General features: G+C 37.9%; 1 protein-coding gene across 1 annotated transcript; it reads right to left on the bottom strand.

Annotated features, from left to right (window-relative positions):
- Nucleotides 1-177: 177 nt before the first annotated feature.
- LOC136240151 (uncharacterized) lies at nt 178-16,267 on the bottom strand. Its single transcript, XM_066031044.1, has 9 exons — nt 16,138-16,267; nt 3,823-6,969; nt 3,716-3,769; nt 3,026-3,660; nt 2,782-2,961; nt 2,599-2,735; nt 579-667; nt 486-518; nt 178-426 (listed from the first exon to the last, which is right to left on the bottom strand). The coding sequence occupies exons 2-9, from the start codon at nt 6,959-6,961 to the stop codon at nt 404-406; spliced, it is 4,290 nt and encodes a 1,429-aa protein (XP_065887116.1). The 5' UTR covers nt 6,962-6,969; nt 16,138-16,267; the 3' UTR covers nt 178-403.
- Nucleotides 16,268-16,351: the final 84 nt, after the last annotated feature.

Here is a 16,351-nt window from a genome sequence, read left to right as displayed (position 1 = left end):
TGTTGTGGCTATCATGTGAACTGTAACCTTCTCACCATCATCAATAGCATTAGAGAGAATTTCGATGGATGTCATTAATAATCACATTGCATCTATTTTTGCACTTACACTATAATGTTCATTCAAGCATGGTGTAGATCACATCAGCCAATTGCAATGTTACATACACTGCCCAGGTTTCTGTTTTATAAAGTGACCATTAGTTTTAAAAATGTGCAATTTATACATTACAGTAACATGCATGCTATGTCTGTAGCTAATACAACTTGCTCCTTAAATGTGATGATTTAATGTTATACCTTGTGCAGTTTGATCCATAGCAAAAATCTTATATGTGTAGAGTTCTTACAAATCTATAAGTTTAGTGTAAAAGACAACAATGTATGCAATAAAAAGACCATTTCTACAGTTTTTCTTTCCATTTTTCTACAAAGAAAAGATAAGCAAACATTAAATACTAACAGTTATGATGATCATAACCACACCTTGATCATGTGATCCAGCACTAGTCCCAGTATCTATCAGTGATAACACACACAACATGAACATCATCTCCTTAAAATAATTATTGTGGTTACCTTTAGTGGTAGTGTTCACACCAGACTGTACTAGTATGGGAGGATATGTACCAAGCTTAGCAAATCTTGATTGGAGACAGTTAGGAACGCTGTATGTACAGGTGTACAGCAAATAACAGAGGATAATATTGCCTTATTGCTTGTGTTTGATTTGCATGTTATAAAAACATTAAATTTTTACTACAGACTTAACAAATACAAGGAAAAAATTAAGAATTTTAAGTTCGATTATGGATCAAAGAAATAGAAGTAGTGAAACAAGGGAGATTGCTTACAAGTGAAGTGATACTTATGGATATTTAATCCCTATACTCATGAAATGTCCACTAGTATATCTTCCGGTGTAGGAGATAACTACCCTTGCAAATTATTTCACTACTTTTTGTTTCTTTGATCCCTAATCAAACTTAAAATTCCTAATTATTGCTTGCACTTGTTTTTTTACTCTTTGGTAACATTGTTGTGACTGTGGTGAACCTGCTCATACCGTATTGGAAGAGAGTATGGTGCTAGGCTTATTGTTTTGTCTGAGTATACATCCCAACTATCAATTACTGTAATAGCAAAGTGGCCATTACGCTTTGTTTTCAGCTATGTTCAGCCTTACACAGTGTTACAAATGAAAGAGCACTACAAGAAGGACCCTTGCAATCAATCCGGTCACAATGGAAAACTTGGATACAAATGTAGGGAAGCCATTATGCGGTACTACCATGAATTGACACATTGCACTGTCAGCAAAAATAAATGGGACACAAAGGAAGACACAGGTGGTATGCATTGTACATAATATTGTGGTATGCCAAAAGGCATCTGTCAGGCTAAAGCAACATTGAACAGTGAAAATATCAAGTCTGTAGCATGGGCTGTTATCGAGTTACGCTGTCTGAAAGCATTAGTCAGACGTTAACCAGTCAGAAAATTCCACTGTGCAATTAAAAAAAATTGTAGCAACCTATTGGAAGTATTTCAAGTCACACTGAAGGCACTTTTGGACTTGGTTATACCTAACCAGTACTGTTGAAGATATTGTGAAGCTAGTTATACTATTGGCCAGAAAGCCCAATCTTCATGATTCCTATGTAGTAGGAAAGATTAGGAATAAAAGAATAAAAAAATAGTAAAGCAAGGGAATAGCAAAGAAGCAGTGAAACAAGAGTGGTTGCCTATACTTGCAGGTATCCTAACGGATACACTAAGACTAAATTAGGAATTAATAAATGTCCATTAGTATATCTGCAGGTATAGGAAGCCTCTCTAGTTTTGCTACTTTTTTTTGCTATTCCCTTGTTTTGCTTATTGTTTTACGTATCCCTGATCCATCTTAAATCATCCTTCTACTTGTTGGTTTACTTTTTATAACATATAGTAGTTATGACTAATGAAGCTTGCATACTGCACCAAAAGAAAGAATGGTGCCAGAAATGCCATAAAATTAATTTTGCATCTGAAGACGTGCCCCAAAAATCAAGTACTGAAAAGTGTAGTTGCCATGTCTTCAGCTTTGTTCTACCCATTGCACAGCGATACAAATGAAGAGAACAGTACAAGATGTGTCTTTGCAATCACTAAGGAAAATATGGGCGATAAGCATAATAGCTGCCACAGGGAAGCCATATTGCACCACCACAAATCGACACCTTGTGTGGCCAGCGAAAAGAACTGGTACACTAAGAGGACAACAGTAAGTTCATGATGAGTGTATTGTACATACTGCGGTTGATGTAATCAAGTCCATAGCCTTACACCCTGTCAAGTTATGTTTGGTTGAAGACATCAGTTAGTCAGTTAGTAGAAAGTTCAGTTAAATAGAAAATCTTTAGACTTCCATATAAACTTGTTGGAAGAGTTTGGGGTCACTCTGAAGGCATTGTTGGGCTTGGTTGTGCTTAGCTAGTACCGCCAAGCTGTTTTGAAGGAAAACTGAAGCAGTTTTTTTTCCTCAGATGATTTTGCATGGGAAAGACAACCATGATTGCTAATGCACAGTACTACCATATTGTATGATTACATCCTTTACCTCTCTGGCATAGTATTACTTTCTTCTCTACTTGCCCCTTGTAACTGAAAACAACAATACAGGTGAGCACCAGGATCACAACAATTGAATTTGAAAGAAAACTTGACAGAATAAACCTTGTAGTGTCCTGTGCTCTCCTACACAAAATTTATAAAAGAGATATTATGATTTTCAGTCACAAACCTCAGTGGTGTCAGGCAGAGGCGTAACATTCCAATCATTAACACAATCACACTCTTTGGAGCCAACACATGGAAGCACACACTTCAAGTTTCTACCATCAACTATCAATAATTTTGCCCCCACAACTTCTGGATGCATTCCATTCTCCTTGTAGTATGACTTCTTGTACAATGTGTCCACCTAATGTGATATACATCATGCAGTTTACAGTGTGAACCAACTACTACACTTTGTATCTATGTACCTTATACAGTTCTGTAGGAATGTCCTGAACACAAAACACATCAGCTCTAAACGAGATGGGCAGAGACTTCTGTGGCCAAAACAACTTTGCTACGTAACATGCAGGGACATCAACTGAATTGTGATTTGCCTTTTCTTCAACAGATTCATTGGTCACAATGAATTCTGACTGTGATGCAATAGCTATCATAGCTAGCTTTTGTATCCTGATCAATCCGTACCCTGGAGCTATTTCAAACTTACTTGAAGAGGGTTGTAACTTGTACCTGGGACCATCAAAATTCTCACATGTTAGGAACCTCATCATGGAGTGGTGTTGGGGACTAGTGAACACTGCTGAATGAGGTACTACCACTGCTATGCTTCTTTTCAACACCACATCACTCCCATTACCCAGCCACACTACTGCACTTCTTAGCTTACAATCTTCAGGTAGATCAAATGGTCCACTTGTTGTGGCTCCCATGTGAACTGTAACCTTCTCACCATCATCAATAGCATCAGGAGGAACCACTATTGATACTTTGTGGACTGGAGACTGAAATGTTCCTCCTTTGTGGTCAAACGTTTGAGAGTGGATGGGTCCAGTGAAGGAAACGGCAGGAGGTTGATTAGGCATCTTAACTAAAGTTGTCTCTATAATAAGAGTACTATAGCTACAAGAAGTTAACATACAACACATGTAATTAACCTTCTTTATGAGAAACAGAACTTTTAATTGCTGTTTTTTCATCATCATTATCATCTACAAAAATATAAGAGTATACACAGTCATACGCAATTAACATTGGCACTCACCCCTTATATTCAGGGTTGGAATTAGAGTGCCATTCTGACAAACATCAGTTCCCCCCACTAGTCGAACATTTTCAGATCCTCCAAAGAGGAGTAGTTCTAGTGTGGGAGTCACTGCCACAGCTGAACAATGTTGACACTCTATAGCTTCACTCATCTTCCTCCATGTGTCTGTTGTGTCCTTTATTAACACACAAGTTGCATCGCCTTCACTACCACTAATACTGACAATGATCATTGGCTCTCCATTCACCTCTACTATACTGAAAGGGTGAAGATCTTCATTTATTTCTTCAACTACTACTGGTACTTCTGTCCACGGTGCATTATCTGAGCTTGCTGTGATAACAGATACCAATTTACTGCAATCACTCTTTAAAACTTTGTTATCTCCAGTGATGTACACATCACCTCCAACTACATTACAAGCCAAAATTGTGGATAAGTTAGGGCTACCAGCTTCTGGTAATGTATACCATTCTCCTTTGGTGGTGTCAAGAATCTCCACCACATTTACAGCTTCTAACAAATTGGATCCTTCTCTACAGGTATATCCTCCACACACGATCATCCACCTCTCACCATAACAACACACACATGGAAGTATCCGAGGAGTTGGGACAGGTTCACTGAACTTCTTCCATTGCTCATCTGATCCTTCCTCACACAACACATACACATTCCCAGTCAGAGTGTTCCCTTCAGCTCCACTGACCAGTACACACTGACCATTCACACTGACTACACCTCCCAACACTACTGGACTAGCTATGGAATCACACCTACACTTTGTTGTGTTGAAACAGAACACCTCATCACCTCTCTCCAAGGATTTTAAGTAAGTATCCATTTCTCTTCCTTGAGGGCTAAACCCCTGGTACCCTCCTGTTATAAACACATTATCCTTGACAACAGCAACACTTGGTTTAATTCTTTTAACGGGAAGAGACAAATATGGAGACCAGTGGAGGCTGTAACGATAGTGACAATAATGTCCTCCAGGAAACTTTTTCTCCAGTGATTCAATGTATTTTGATTTTTCTTTTAGCTTAGATTCTAGTTGACGGCTGGACTTGCTGTGAGATATAGTAAGCTTCTTAATTTCCTTTTCTAAATTTTTAATTTTTCCTTGATGCTGCAAGTTGATTTCTTGATATTTCTGAAGAGTTTCATTCAGCAAAGTCATTTCATTGTCTTTCTTTTCTATCGGGTCCTGGCACTTCTGTAGGTCTGACTGTAACAATTCATTAGTGGATACTTCCTTTGAGATTTTTACCTCTTGCTTAAATGCTGCTTTGTATTTTGCGATGTCTTTTTGTGCTGTTGTGTGTAGTTTTGCTACATTTTCAAGTTGTTTCTGAAGATTTTCATTTTGCGATTGCATATCACTTAGCTCTTTATCCTTGATATCAAGCTTTTGCTGACAAGCATTTAGCTGAGGCTGTAACAATGATAAACGCAAAGACTTTTCATCTAGTTGCTGTCTGTTGGTAGATTTTGCATTAGATAACTTTTGTTTAAACTCCGAAATCTCTTTCCTTTGTTTTTCTAGCATTGCTTGCCATTGACGCATCTGCTTTTCTCTTTGAGTGTAGCTCTCCTTTACAACTTGCATTTCCATAACACTTTTATTAAACTCCATAAGATGATTCCTACTAAGTAAATTGGCTGTTATTACCTGCTCTTTGAGTTTCTCTTGTTCTTGATCTATCTCTTGCAATTTTCTTGCTAGATCTTTATTAGATGGAGTTGTACTGGCTTTCCAAAGCTTGTCATCTTGTTGAAATTCTTGCTCCTTTTCTTCACTCTCCTTTTTCAGGTCAGCATAGTTCTTCTCTACCTTGTTCAGTTTCATCTTTAGATTCTTTATCTCTTCCTGTTTCTCCTTCATATCTTCTTGCTCTTGTCTCAACATGGAACTAAGATTCATAACAATTTCACTATTGGATTGCTGTGACAGTTTCTCACATTGAGATTTTAACTGATCAATTTCTGATTGTTGATTTTGTATACTGACTCTTTGATCATTTTTACTTTTTTGTAAACTAGAAATTTCCTCATCTTTTGATAAGGTGGAGTTGGTGAGCTTCTGTACTTCTGATCTAAATGATTCTACCTCTGATTGCAACTTTTCAACTCTAGTGGACTCATTGCTAAGTGATGCAATCAGTGAATACTTATCAGATTGACAGTATCTGAAGACTGCTTCTAGTTGACGTTCTTTTCTTTCTGGCTTCTCCCAGTACTTCTCTAACCATCTATGTACTTTTTCAGCATCTGGTCTGTGACCTGGATCATCTTTTAAGCAAGCTGTAGCAAGGTAAGTTAAATCAGGACATAGATCACTCATCTTGTCTATATATCGTTCTCTCCTACTTTGTTCAGAAATTTTCACCAAGACCTCCTTGATTATTTTTGAGTATTCATTTTGGTCAGTTGGATTGGGAAACTCTTGTATAACAGTATGGACTGCGACACAACCAAATGAGAATATATCCACCTGGGTTGTGTACTCTGGATCGTGTTTCAATACCTCGGGGGGCATACAAGCTACTGCTTCTGGAGTAGTTGACATGCGTTGTTTTGTCATATCTTCCAGTGCTTTCACCAATCCAATATCAGCTAGTTTAGCATCCAGGTTTTTGTTAAGCAAAATATTGTTAGTAATAAGGTCACAATGAATTACTGGAGGTTTTTGACTGTGTAAATACTTCAAGCCACAAGCCACATCTTTGAGGATACTGACTTTGATTGCAAGTGGGATGGATGGCTTCTCTGCAAGAAGTGTAGTGAGGTTTACCCACATCTTTTCCGTGATCAATAATGGCACATCCAACCCTTCCCTGAAATGGACCCCTAGCAAGTGCACCATGCTTGGATGTCGTAGTGTACTGAGAACATTTATCTTTTCAACAAAAGATCGTACAACAGTAATAGGACTAATACCATCTACCATTATGTTGTGGTGGATTTCTTTGGCTACACATTCCTTTCCCCCATACGTAGATTTGTAAAGTACTCCGTAACAACCTCGACCTATTTCAACCTCAGTTGTTGTGACATTCTTGATTATAGAAAATTTTGCAGAATCCCACAAGTCCTGGGATGAACCATAACCAAGCAACTTCCAGAGACCAGACATTTCTCACCCTATGATATAAATACAGGGTCACTTGTTTGTACTAGTAATAGCATGGGTAGCAGTGAAATTTGGGATAAATACCACTAGTGTTGTATTGGAAATTTACCATTTCCAATACAAAAACAGTGGTATTTATCCAAATTTCACTGCTGCCCATGCCATTCCCAGTTAATACCATACTCGCTGCATATACCCATGCTATGCATTAGCGTTGCTATGTACGCAATTTGTCACTATGTACTAAAAACGCGTCAACACTAATTGGTGCTACACTGTTAACATAAATTCTAGCCAATGAAATTACAATTACAACTTTTTCACTGCTGTCAGTGAAATACGGGATAAATTTCACTGCTACTATTGAGAGTTTTGCATGGGCTGTGAAACAGGTATGGTATTAGTAGTTGAACTCTCTACATGATGGTTTCTTTGTAGCTGAACTCTCTTCAAGGTAACTTCTTCTAGCTGATGTCTCTACAGGGTCACTAGTTTGTAGCTGAACTCTCTACATGGTGGTTTCTTTGTAACTGAACTCTCTACAAGGTGACTTCTAGCTGACCTTTCTACAGGGTGATTTGTTTGTAGCTGAACTCTCTACAAGGTAACTTCTTCTAGCTGATCTCTGTACAGGGTGAAATGTTTGTAGCTGAACTCTCTACAAGATAACTTCTTCTAGCTGATCTCTCTACAGGGTGATTTGTTTGTAGTTGAACTCTCTAGATGATGGTTTCTTTGTAGCTGAACTCTCTACAAGGTAACTTCTTCTAGCTGATCTCTCTACAGGGCAATTTGTTTGTAGCTGAACTCTCTACATGGTGGTTTCTTTGTAGCTGAACTCTCTACAAGGTGACTTCTTCTAGCTGAACTATCTCTTTCTGTAGTTGAACTCCCTACAAGGTAAGTTCTTCTAGCTGATCCATCTACAGAGTGAACTGTTTGTTACTGAACTCTCTACAGGGCGATTTGTTTGTAGCCGATCTCTATACAGGTTACTTGTTTCTAGCTGATCTCTTGAATTCTCTTCAGGGTGACTGCTCTATTAGGATGACTGCTCTATTAGAGTATCTTGATCTCGCACTTGCTACACCAAGTTGGATTTCGTGTTATAACTCCGTAGCTTTAAGTCTGATTCTTCTACACCACTGAAGAGCCTTTCTAAGATGATTACTCCATCTGTACAGCGAATTTCAAAGCATTATCCCAAGCGGTTTTTCTGGTAGGCGTCGAAGGTAGTCGTTTTTTATTAGCTAATCTCAATTGCATAATTGTTACACATTGTTGGATTTTTCATTGTATCTTCCTGGTTTTTAGCTCGATTTCTTTCAAACCACAAAAGATTTGAGGTTCTATAGTTAACCTATTCACCCACCGACTTTCAGCTTCTTTCCATAAGCGGTTTACCCTGTTATGTAGGCACAACAACATATTGGTGTTATTTTCCATGAATATCGTTAATAACTCTTTGCCTGTTTATCGTATTCCAGCCAAAGTTAGTACAGAGATACACCATTATATCCCACTTTTGTGTGCCAAATTTCAAGGTAATCGGATATAGTGATCGTGTTTTATGGCAGTTTTTGTAAGTGTGCAAAAAGAGGAAGAAAAATAAGAAAAAAACCAAAAAAAACTAAGAAACTAAGTCAATTTCTGAAGTCGCATATCTCGGGAACGCCTGAAGCAATTTTGCTCAAATTTGGTATGTGAGATACTGAAGTTGACAGGCATGTCCACAGCAAAAATCGTATTGTTTCATCAAGGAAGCACAGAGTTACAGAGATTCTTCTTGTCAATATACTCATGGGTGTTGCATGTGGGCTTCTTGGGCCGCACGACACACTACCATGTGTCTTGATTTTACCAACACTAATAGTACATCTAAACAAAGAAGTACTGCTGGAAGAAAAGTTTACAAATACATATGATTCATCAGTGACCACAATAAGTGCTTTTTTCCATCTATGTTTATGTCAATATTTAATCCATCAAAGCTGCTGAAGTGTCAAAATTATGTCAAAGTTTCCCATTGTACATAGACATTGATGCTGATAGCTGGTAGTAATTAATTCAAAAATAGTTGAGTTACAATTCCACTTTTTTTCAACACTACTTTAATTGTGAATTGCCATTTCATTCTTAATTCTTAAGGCATTATACTTAAGTTTAGCAATTATTTATGATTCTAAAGTGCCCAGTCTGACTCAGCCTTTACAATTACAGTGGTACTTCAAATACTTTGGGTAGGCATACAGCCTACCCTACTCAAACTACTCTTGACCGAAGATCCCTGCATGGCAATAATGAAAGTCCTTAAATGCCCTTAGAGATGGAAGATTACCAATGGTATTGCAATAAAGTGTAATATTGAACTGACTTGTACACACACACATTGCTGATGTTACACATGAATATATTTGTAATCATATGACATCACTTAGTTAATTTCCTGTATCCTGTATTTATACAGTTGTATAATAGGTAAAAAATTTGAGCAGCGCAGCATAGCATAATAGGTAAATTTTTGAGCATAATAGGCGGGTCCCTACATATTAATTAAAAGTTATTAGTTGCTTGAGTGTTAGTTATTGATGAGTGTTACAGTATTAGATAGTTTGGAAATTTTTTATAGCATTAACCCTTGGTTTCCCAAGTATTGCACAACATTTTACACTACTTCACATATTGCTATATATCTCATTTATGCATTTAGTTATCATCATGAAATTTTCTGCACTACTTATCTACACCCCAGTGATCAGTTGAGAGCATGATCATCAAATAATCTAATTAGGATTGTGGTATGTTTAAAAATAGATTCAATAATTTTTACTACATGCAATGACTGTTCTATTAGGAACCTTTGGTATTTCAATGGATTATCACAACATTCAGCTACCTATAGAAAAAACTGGAATTAAAAAAAGCACATTCTGTGATGTTTTTATGACTAGAATATGGTTGTTCGCTACCGCATGAAAGAATAGGAGTACAAATAGCCATTATAATGCCTGCAGGCATAAACAAGATCCCTTTAAGGAAATTTCTATTTCTAACTGTGCTTAGAGGTTACTAACCAAATAAAAACTAGTAGTTTAAAGAAAGAACTTTCCATCTACTCAGAACAGATTACCAGGACATACAAAAAATGTATGGTAAAAAGATGTTGGGAAACCAAGGGCTAACAGGAAAGCAAATTCTGCACAAATTCTAGACTGCTATTCTCTCTTGGCAAAACCAGTCAAGACCAGGAGCGTAGCTACACCCGGGCCTGCATGGGCACAGGCCCAGGTAATCATTCCTGGTACCCGGGTAGTGAGCCTGGTAATAGTGGTGCCCGCCAGGGCATGCCCGTAATTAATACACACTAAAATACGCACTTGCTATCTTTTTGGAGCGTCTTGTATTATTTTCCATAATACTATCATCAAAAAAATCGCGTATACTTGTGTTTGCCAAAATTCCTCTGTCAATTTAGTAAACTTCTATGTAATGCCTAGCATCACGTGATAACATTTTAAGATTTGAGAGTAGGTCGAGAGTCAACTGAACATGAGGTCAAACATGTGCTGCAATTTGGTCTCGAATTTGGTAGAACCACTCAGTGGACAACAGTACAGGATATAAAGTGATTGTTTTGTTAGATGTCTAGTGATATAGACAGACAAAAGCCAATTCCCAGTCGGATGTGGTGCCTGTCTTACTGGAGGCAGGACTAGCTAATTGTTTATTCAGTCTTTCTCAATGTTGGTATATATGCTAAAGCGCTCAAGTAGAGAAGACAAAAGAGTGAAAAAAGAGTCGATGTTGGGGCTGGAGTTGTCACTAATGAAATATTATGCATATAAAGTGCTGCACTGCAGGTGTCAGGCAGAAGAGTGAAAAAGAAGTCCGATACTGGGGTTGGAGGCTTAAGTTAGTCCATCATTGTTTAGATATAGCTTCTATGTTTTTCAAGCAATAGTATCAGTCTAATTAAGTTGCACAGACAGCAGTGTATAGTACCTGGCTTGGCACTTTTACACAGTTTTTCGAAAGCAAATGTATAATAAAGAGTCCACAGAGATGGGGTTGTGTTCTTGCTAAATAGTCTGCATGGGGACAGTTGAACCTTGTGCCCGGGCAATCCAGAAAGCTAGCTACGCCCCTGGTCAAGACCTAGACAATTCCTAATCAAGTTATAACGCCAATTTAATTGTTGCAAACACGATATCATTATCTTCCACTTAGGTATTGTAAAATCTGATATATCTCCAGAGTAAAGGGCAACCGAACCTATTTTATTGATAGAACAATGCACAACCGGAACGAATACAAGTCATTTGTATGATGTATGAAGTTGTATACTTTATAGTTTAGTGTATATAATATCTAAATCAAATCAGCCAAGCTGTAAAAAAGGGTGCAGAAATCCAAGTTGGCAGCTAAGAAATGGCTGTGATGGTAGGTAAATGGCAAAAACTTTAACAATTCAGGCAAATTTGTAGTGCCTCATCCAAGTTTCACTTACACTTGGCAGCAAATTCACCTAAATTGTCATTATTAAAATTTTTGCCATTTATCTACCATCATGACCATTTCTTGGCCACCAACTTGAATTTCACATCTTTTTTACCATGGCTTTCTGGGCGCTGCACCCTTTGATACAGTTGGTTGATTTGGATTAGTTATTTTTGTATTTGTATACACCAAAACAGGCCATGCATAGGCCAGTTTTTGGGCTTCTTTTACCTGTCTTTTTCTTTACTACAGGAAGGAGAAGCGATATGTGAAGCAGTTGTAGAGTTAGCTAAACATACAGTTGTTTTGTAATTGTACAAATTTTTATACTAATGAACTTTTTCAACTGGCCAATAGTATGTAACTATCCAAAGTGCTGCAATTTTGGACAGTTACTCCTTGTTACAAATTACTATGATATTTCTATAGTTACTTTAATCCACTACGTAACTTAGTTACAAAAGTAATTGGACTCTCTACTGTGTGACATGTTTGTAGCTGAATTCTCTACTGGGTGCCTAGCTTATATATAGCTGAACTTTCTACAGGGTGATTTGGTTGTAGCTGAACTCTACACAGGGTGATTTGTTTGTAGCTGTACGCTCTACTGGGTGTAGTTTGTTTGTAGCTGCACTCTAACTTATTTGTAGCTGAATGTTCTACTTTTGTAGATAAACTCCTGATTTGTTTGTAGCTGAACTCTTCACAGGGTGAATTGTTAGTAGCTGAAGTCTACTGGTCATAGCTAAACTCTCTACAGGTGATTTGCTTGTAGTTAAATTCTTTACTGCATGGGTGACTTCTTTGTAAGTGAACTTTCTACAGGATGATTTGTTTATAGCTGATCTATCTACAAAGTGACATTTTTGTAGCTGAATTCTCTACTGGGTGATTTGTTTGTAGCTGAACTCTCCTGAATTCTCCACAGCGTGACTTTAATGTAGTCGAAATGTCCAGAGGGCAGTTTGCTTGTAGCTGAACTCCCTACATTGTGATTGGTTTGTAGCTGAACTGTGACTTGTTTGTAGCTGGACTCTCTATAGGTAACTTGTTTGTAGCCGAATTCTCTACTGGGTGACTTGCATGTGGCTGAATTTTCAAGTCGCTTAGGTTCATAGTGCTTCTTCAGAATACCCACTAACGGGTTGAATGTTTTATCTGCCAGTGCGGTTGGCGTAGTTAAGTTCCAAAGTAAGTCTATTTGCATGTACCACATTGTTCAATCAAGACTATGCACATGAACAAAGCTCGACAAAGAATCCAATCACGTCATGTATTTAGGGGAAATTTCTTGGAAAGTCCCTAATTAGATAGTTGCACAGGATACTGCCCATTGAATTTTCAAAATGCAGTCGGGTTAGGATTACAGTTACGGTTAGGGTAACCCTAACCCTACCCTTCACCTCTGAGTCATTTGGATTCTACCAGTTTGACATTTCAGTTCAAGTGTGCTTTAATCTACTACAGATAATATCGTACACCCAAGTACACCAGACAAAGTCAAGTGGAAAGCCAACAAAGTCAAGTGGAAAGCAAATGCTTTTCTAAATGATGATGATATTGATATATGTCATGGAGGGTGATGGAACAGGAATGGAGAGAAGGTCAAGTTGTTATGAAGTATCATGTGGGTAGTGTCTAATCACTGGACTGGACTGGAATACTGGAATGGATTACTGGACTGACATTTTTTTGGTTTTACACATTTTAAAGGGTGAGATTACTATGCATTTGGGTGACTTGTGACAACATTTCAGCACTGAGTGGTGAGTATGATCCTAAAAAGTAGTTGTGATAAGCCAAATGGGTTAAATTAAATGTATTATATTCACTGCTTGACAGTATCTACTCTACTGTATAGCAGATACTGACATGTAGATATAACAAGAAATGTTTCTCTCTTAGGCACGCGTGATTATTGTGATACAACTTTCTATAACATATGTAAATGGCATCTTAATACAATTAATAGAATGCAGACATTTCATTCCAGTAATAAAATATGACCAATCATGCGATGGGATCTAGTTTGTGTATTCACACACACACCATCTATGTTATAAAAAGTTGCATCATAATACTCACATGTGCCTAACAGTGAGCAGTGTTGGACAAGTCACTTTTTAAAAGTAACTAGTTACATATTACTTGCAGCTGAACTATTTAGTTACAGTACATATTACCCATAAAATAAAGTAACTATAATAATATTACACATTATATTACTTTGTGTCCACAGCCTTAAGCTGTCACGTGTGAAACTACTACCTTATCACGTGACACGATTGCGTTGTTGGACAATGTGCAAATCTTGATTGTAAGTAAGAAGCTAGTGAATAAGCCTCATTCAGTAGGCTTCATTACTTTGTTGTGGCTAGGCGTTACTCAGTTGATTACTAACGAGATTAGTAACTTCGTTACTTGTAATAATGATATTACATAATATTAGATTCGTTACAGTAACTATATTACTTAGGTAACGCGTTACATTTGTAAGTAAAGTAACTTGAGTTATACTACCTGTTTTTATAGTGTATTTCGTTATATTACTTGGTTACCACAAAAGTAATAATATTACATAACGTGTTACATAAGTAACATGTTACTCCCAACACTGACAGTGAGAGAAACATTTTTGGGTATACCAGTATATCTGCTATACGGTAGAGTAGATACTGTCAAGCAGTACATTTAACTGGACACATTTGGCTACATTTAATACATTTACCACTCAGTGCTGAAATGTTGTCACAAGTCACCCAAATGTACAGTAACCCCACCCTTAAAAATGTGTAAAACCAAAAAATTGTCAGTCCAGTAGTCCATTCCAGTATTCCAGTCCAGTGATTAGACACTACCATATCATGTGTACCACTGTACCACATACTGATTGACCATGTTTGCTATAAATCTATGCAAAGCATACATTTGTTATGACTCACTGAGAATATCATTACTAAGCAGCTCGCTGCTACTTTAAGGAATATGCCAGATTTGCCTGGTTCATACACTACCACCCCGACCTTCATTTAGGGTACACAATGTTTATTTGAGTATATTGTAAGTCTCTACTGTCAGTTGATTGTAGCTTATATTCAGATATGATGAATTGCTTTTATACTTGGTTCTTCAGTTGTTCTAGGATCACTGATTTTGATGAAACGTGATGTTCACCAGAAAGAAAACAAGTACAAAGGAATTTTAATCCAGGTAGAGCTCAAATGACCAGCAATGAAACAAAGGGGGACATCTAGACCTATACAGCTTCACCTACGACAATTGTTGCTAATGATACTGTAGTGAAGACCAGAGCAGAATAGCATAACTGCACTTATCAGGTGTATCAATTTGCATTCTACACCACCAAGCAAGCAGGATTTGTTTACACTGCAGCACACATAGCTGTAGACCTTGTGTGCAGGGGGTTACTATTCAGTGGACTGGACTACTGGACTGATATATTTTTGATTTTTGCACATTTTATGGTTGGATTTATGGAGTCTTGCCAGTAAGTACCCTTAGGGCACCTGCAGCCCACTTCTAAACGCTGAAGACGAACAATGGAATATGCGAAAACTGTCTCTTATCTTGATAATTTCACTACTGTTCATTATGCCACTATACAACGCTTATTTTTTACCCTGGTGTGTAGTAATGCTGCAGGCAGTGCAGGGAATTGATTGTGACAGCAATAGTTAATCAGCAATCAACTAGCCAGTAGACGGTATCCTTCGAGTTATATCCTTAGAGCAAGCTTGAGGAGCAAGCAAGCTAGTCTCGCTGCCAGACTTCTGTCTCAGTACAGGGGCTTATCAATTAAAGATTATAAGTACCCACACTGAAAAATCTCTAATTCTGCACTGAACCAGAGGCAAGTCTAGAGGTCTGGCCGTGCTGGTGAGATTAGCTTGCTCCTCAAGCTTGCTCCTCAAGCTTGCTCTAAGGATATCTTGAAAGATATTGTCTGCTGGCTAGTTGATTGCTGGTTAACTATTGCTGTCACATTCAATTACTACACACCAGGGTAAGGAATAAGTGTTGTATAGTGGCATAATAAACAGCAGCGAAGATATTAAGAGACAGTTTTCGCATATTCCACTGTTCGTCTTCAGCATTTAGAAGTGGGCTGCAGGTGCCCTAAGGGTGCTTACTAGCAAGACTCCGTAAATCAACCACAGAATGTGCAATAACCAAAAATATGTCAGTCCAGTAGTCCAGTCCACTGAATAGTAACCCCCCTTGTGTGCATACACTTTTCATTGATAGTGATCCCACAGATACGATTTCAGTTTAGATTTCAGCAAACAAACTGGCTGTTTAAGTCTAGAACTGGCATGGCATTCTACAGCATGCTTTTATGTGTGTATATAGTTGATACTATAGCCATGCCCAACCATCAGAAATTGGCTGGCTATACGCCCCTGAATAACAATAAAATAATGATGGCTCGTTCTCTCTTTACTCTTGACTACGTAGTGTATGACTGCATGTTTGCTGAACGGTTGGTAGCACTATCACTATAGGAGTTACAATATATGCCTTGCCGCCGGCTAGTTAGCTAGCTATCGCTGTCCGCGGTTAACGAACATTATATCAGTCAAGCGCATTTATATATCGAGGATTGTCCGCGATTAACGAACAGAATATAGTGCAAGTTTTAGAACGAAACAGTAAGCACTTACCTTGTAAATAGTAACACTTCACTCCCTTTGACTCTTTTAGACAACTACTTCACAGGTCAGGTCAGCTTTCTGTTCAGGATATTTGTAAACTACTATAAGGCTTGATCAGCACGTGACGGCCGGCGGCCTTGTGTTCACGTTAAATCCTGCCCATGGCATGCACGGCCACAACAAAGACCATAAGATCACGAGTTGTGCATTGAGGTTGAGGGTA

This window comes from Dysidea avara, chromosome 12 (genome assembly GCF_963678975.1).
Source record: "Dysidea avara chromosome 12, odDysAvar1.4, whole genome shotgun sequence".
In the NCBI taxonomy this organism is placed as follows: Eukaryota; Metazoa; Porifera; class Demospongiae; order Dictyoceratida; family Dysideidae; genus Dysidea; species Dysidea avara.
The sequence above is the reverse complement of the archived record's forward strand: the minus strand, read 5'-3'. Positions and strand labels throughout refer to the sequence as shown.

Excerpts from the sequence above, each read along its gene's own strand:
- LOC136240151 (XM_066031044.1), bottom strand. The coding sequence starts at position 6,961 with ATGTCTGGTCTCTGGAAGTTGCTTGGTTATGGTTCATCCCAGGACTTG. Across the intron at positions 519-578 it reads TGTGAACACTACCACTAAAG|ATACTGGGACTAGTGCTGGA; the intron begins GTAACCACAATA and ends TATCACTGATAG. Across the intron at positions 427-485 it reads TGCTGGATCACATGATCAAG|AAAAATGGAAAGAAAAACTG; the intron begins GTGTGGTTATGA and ends TTTTCTTTGTAG.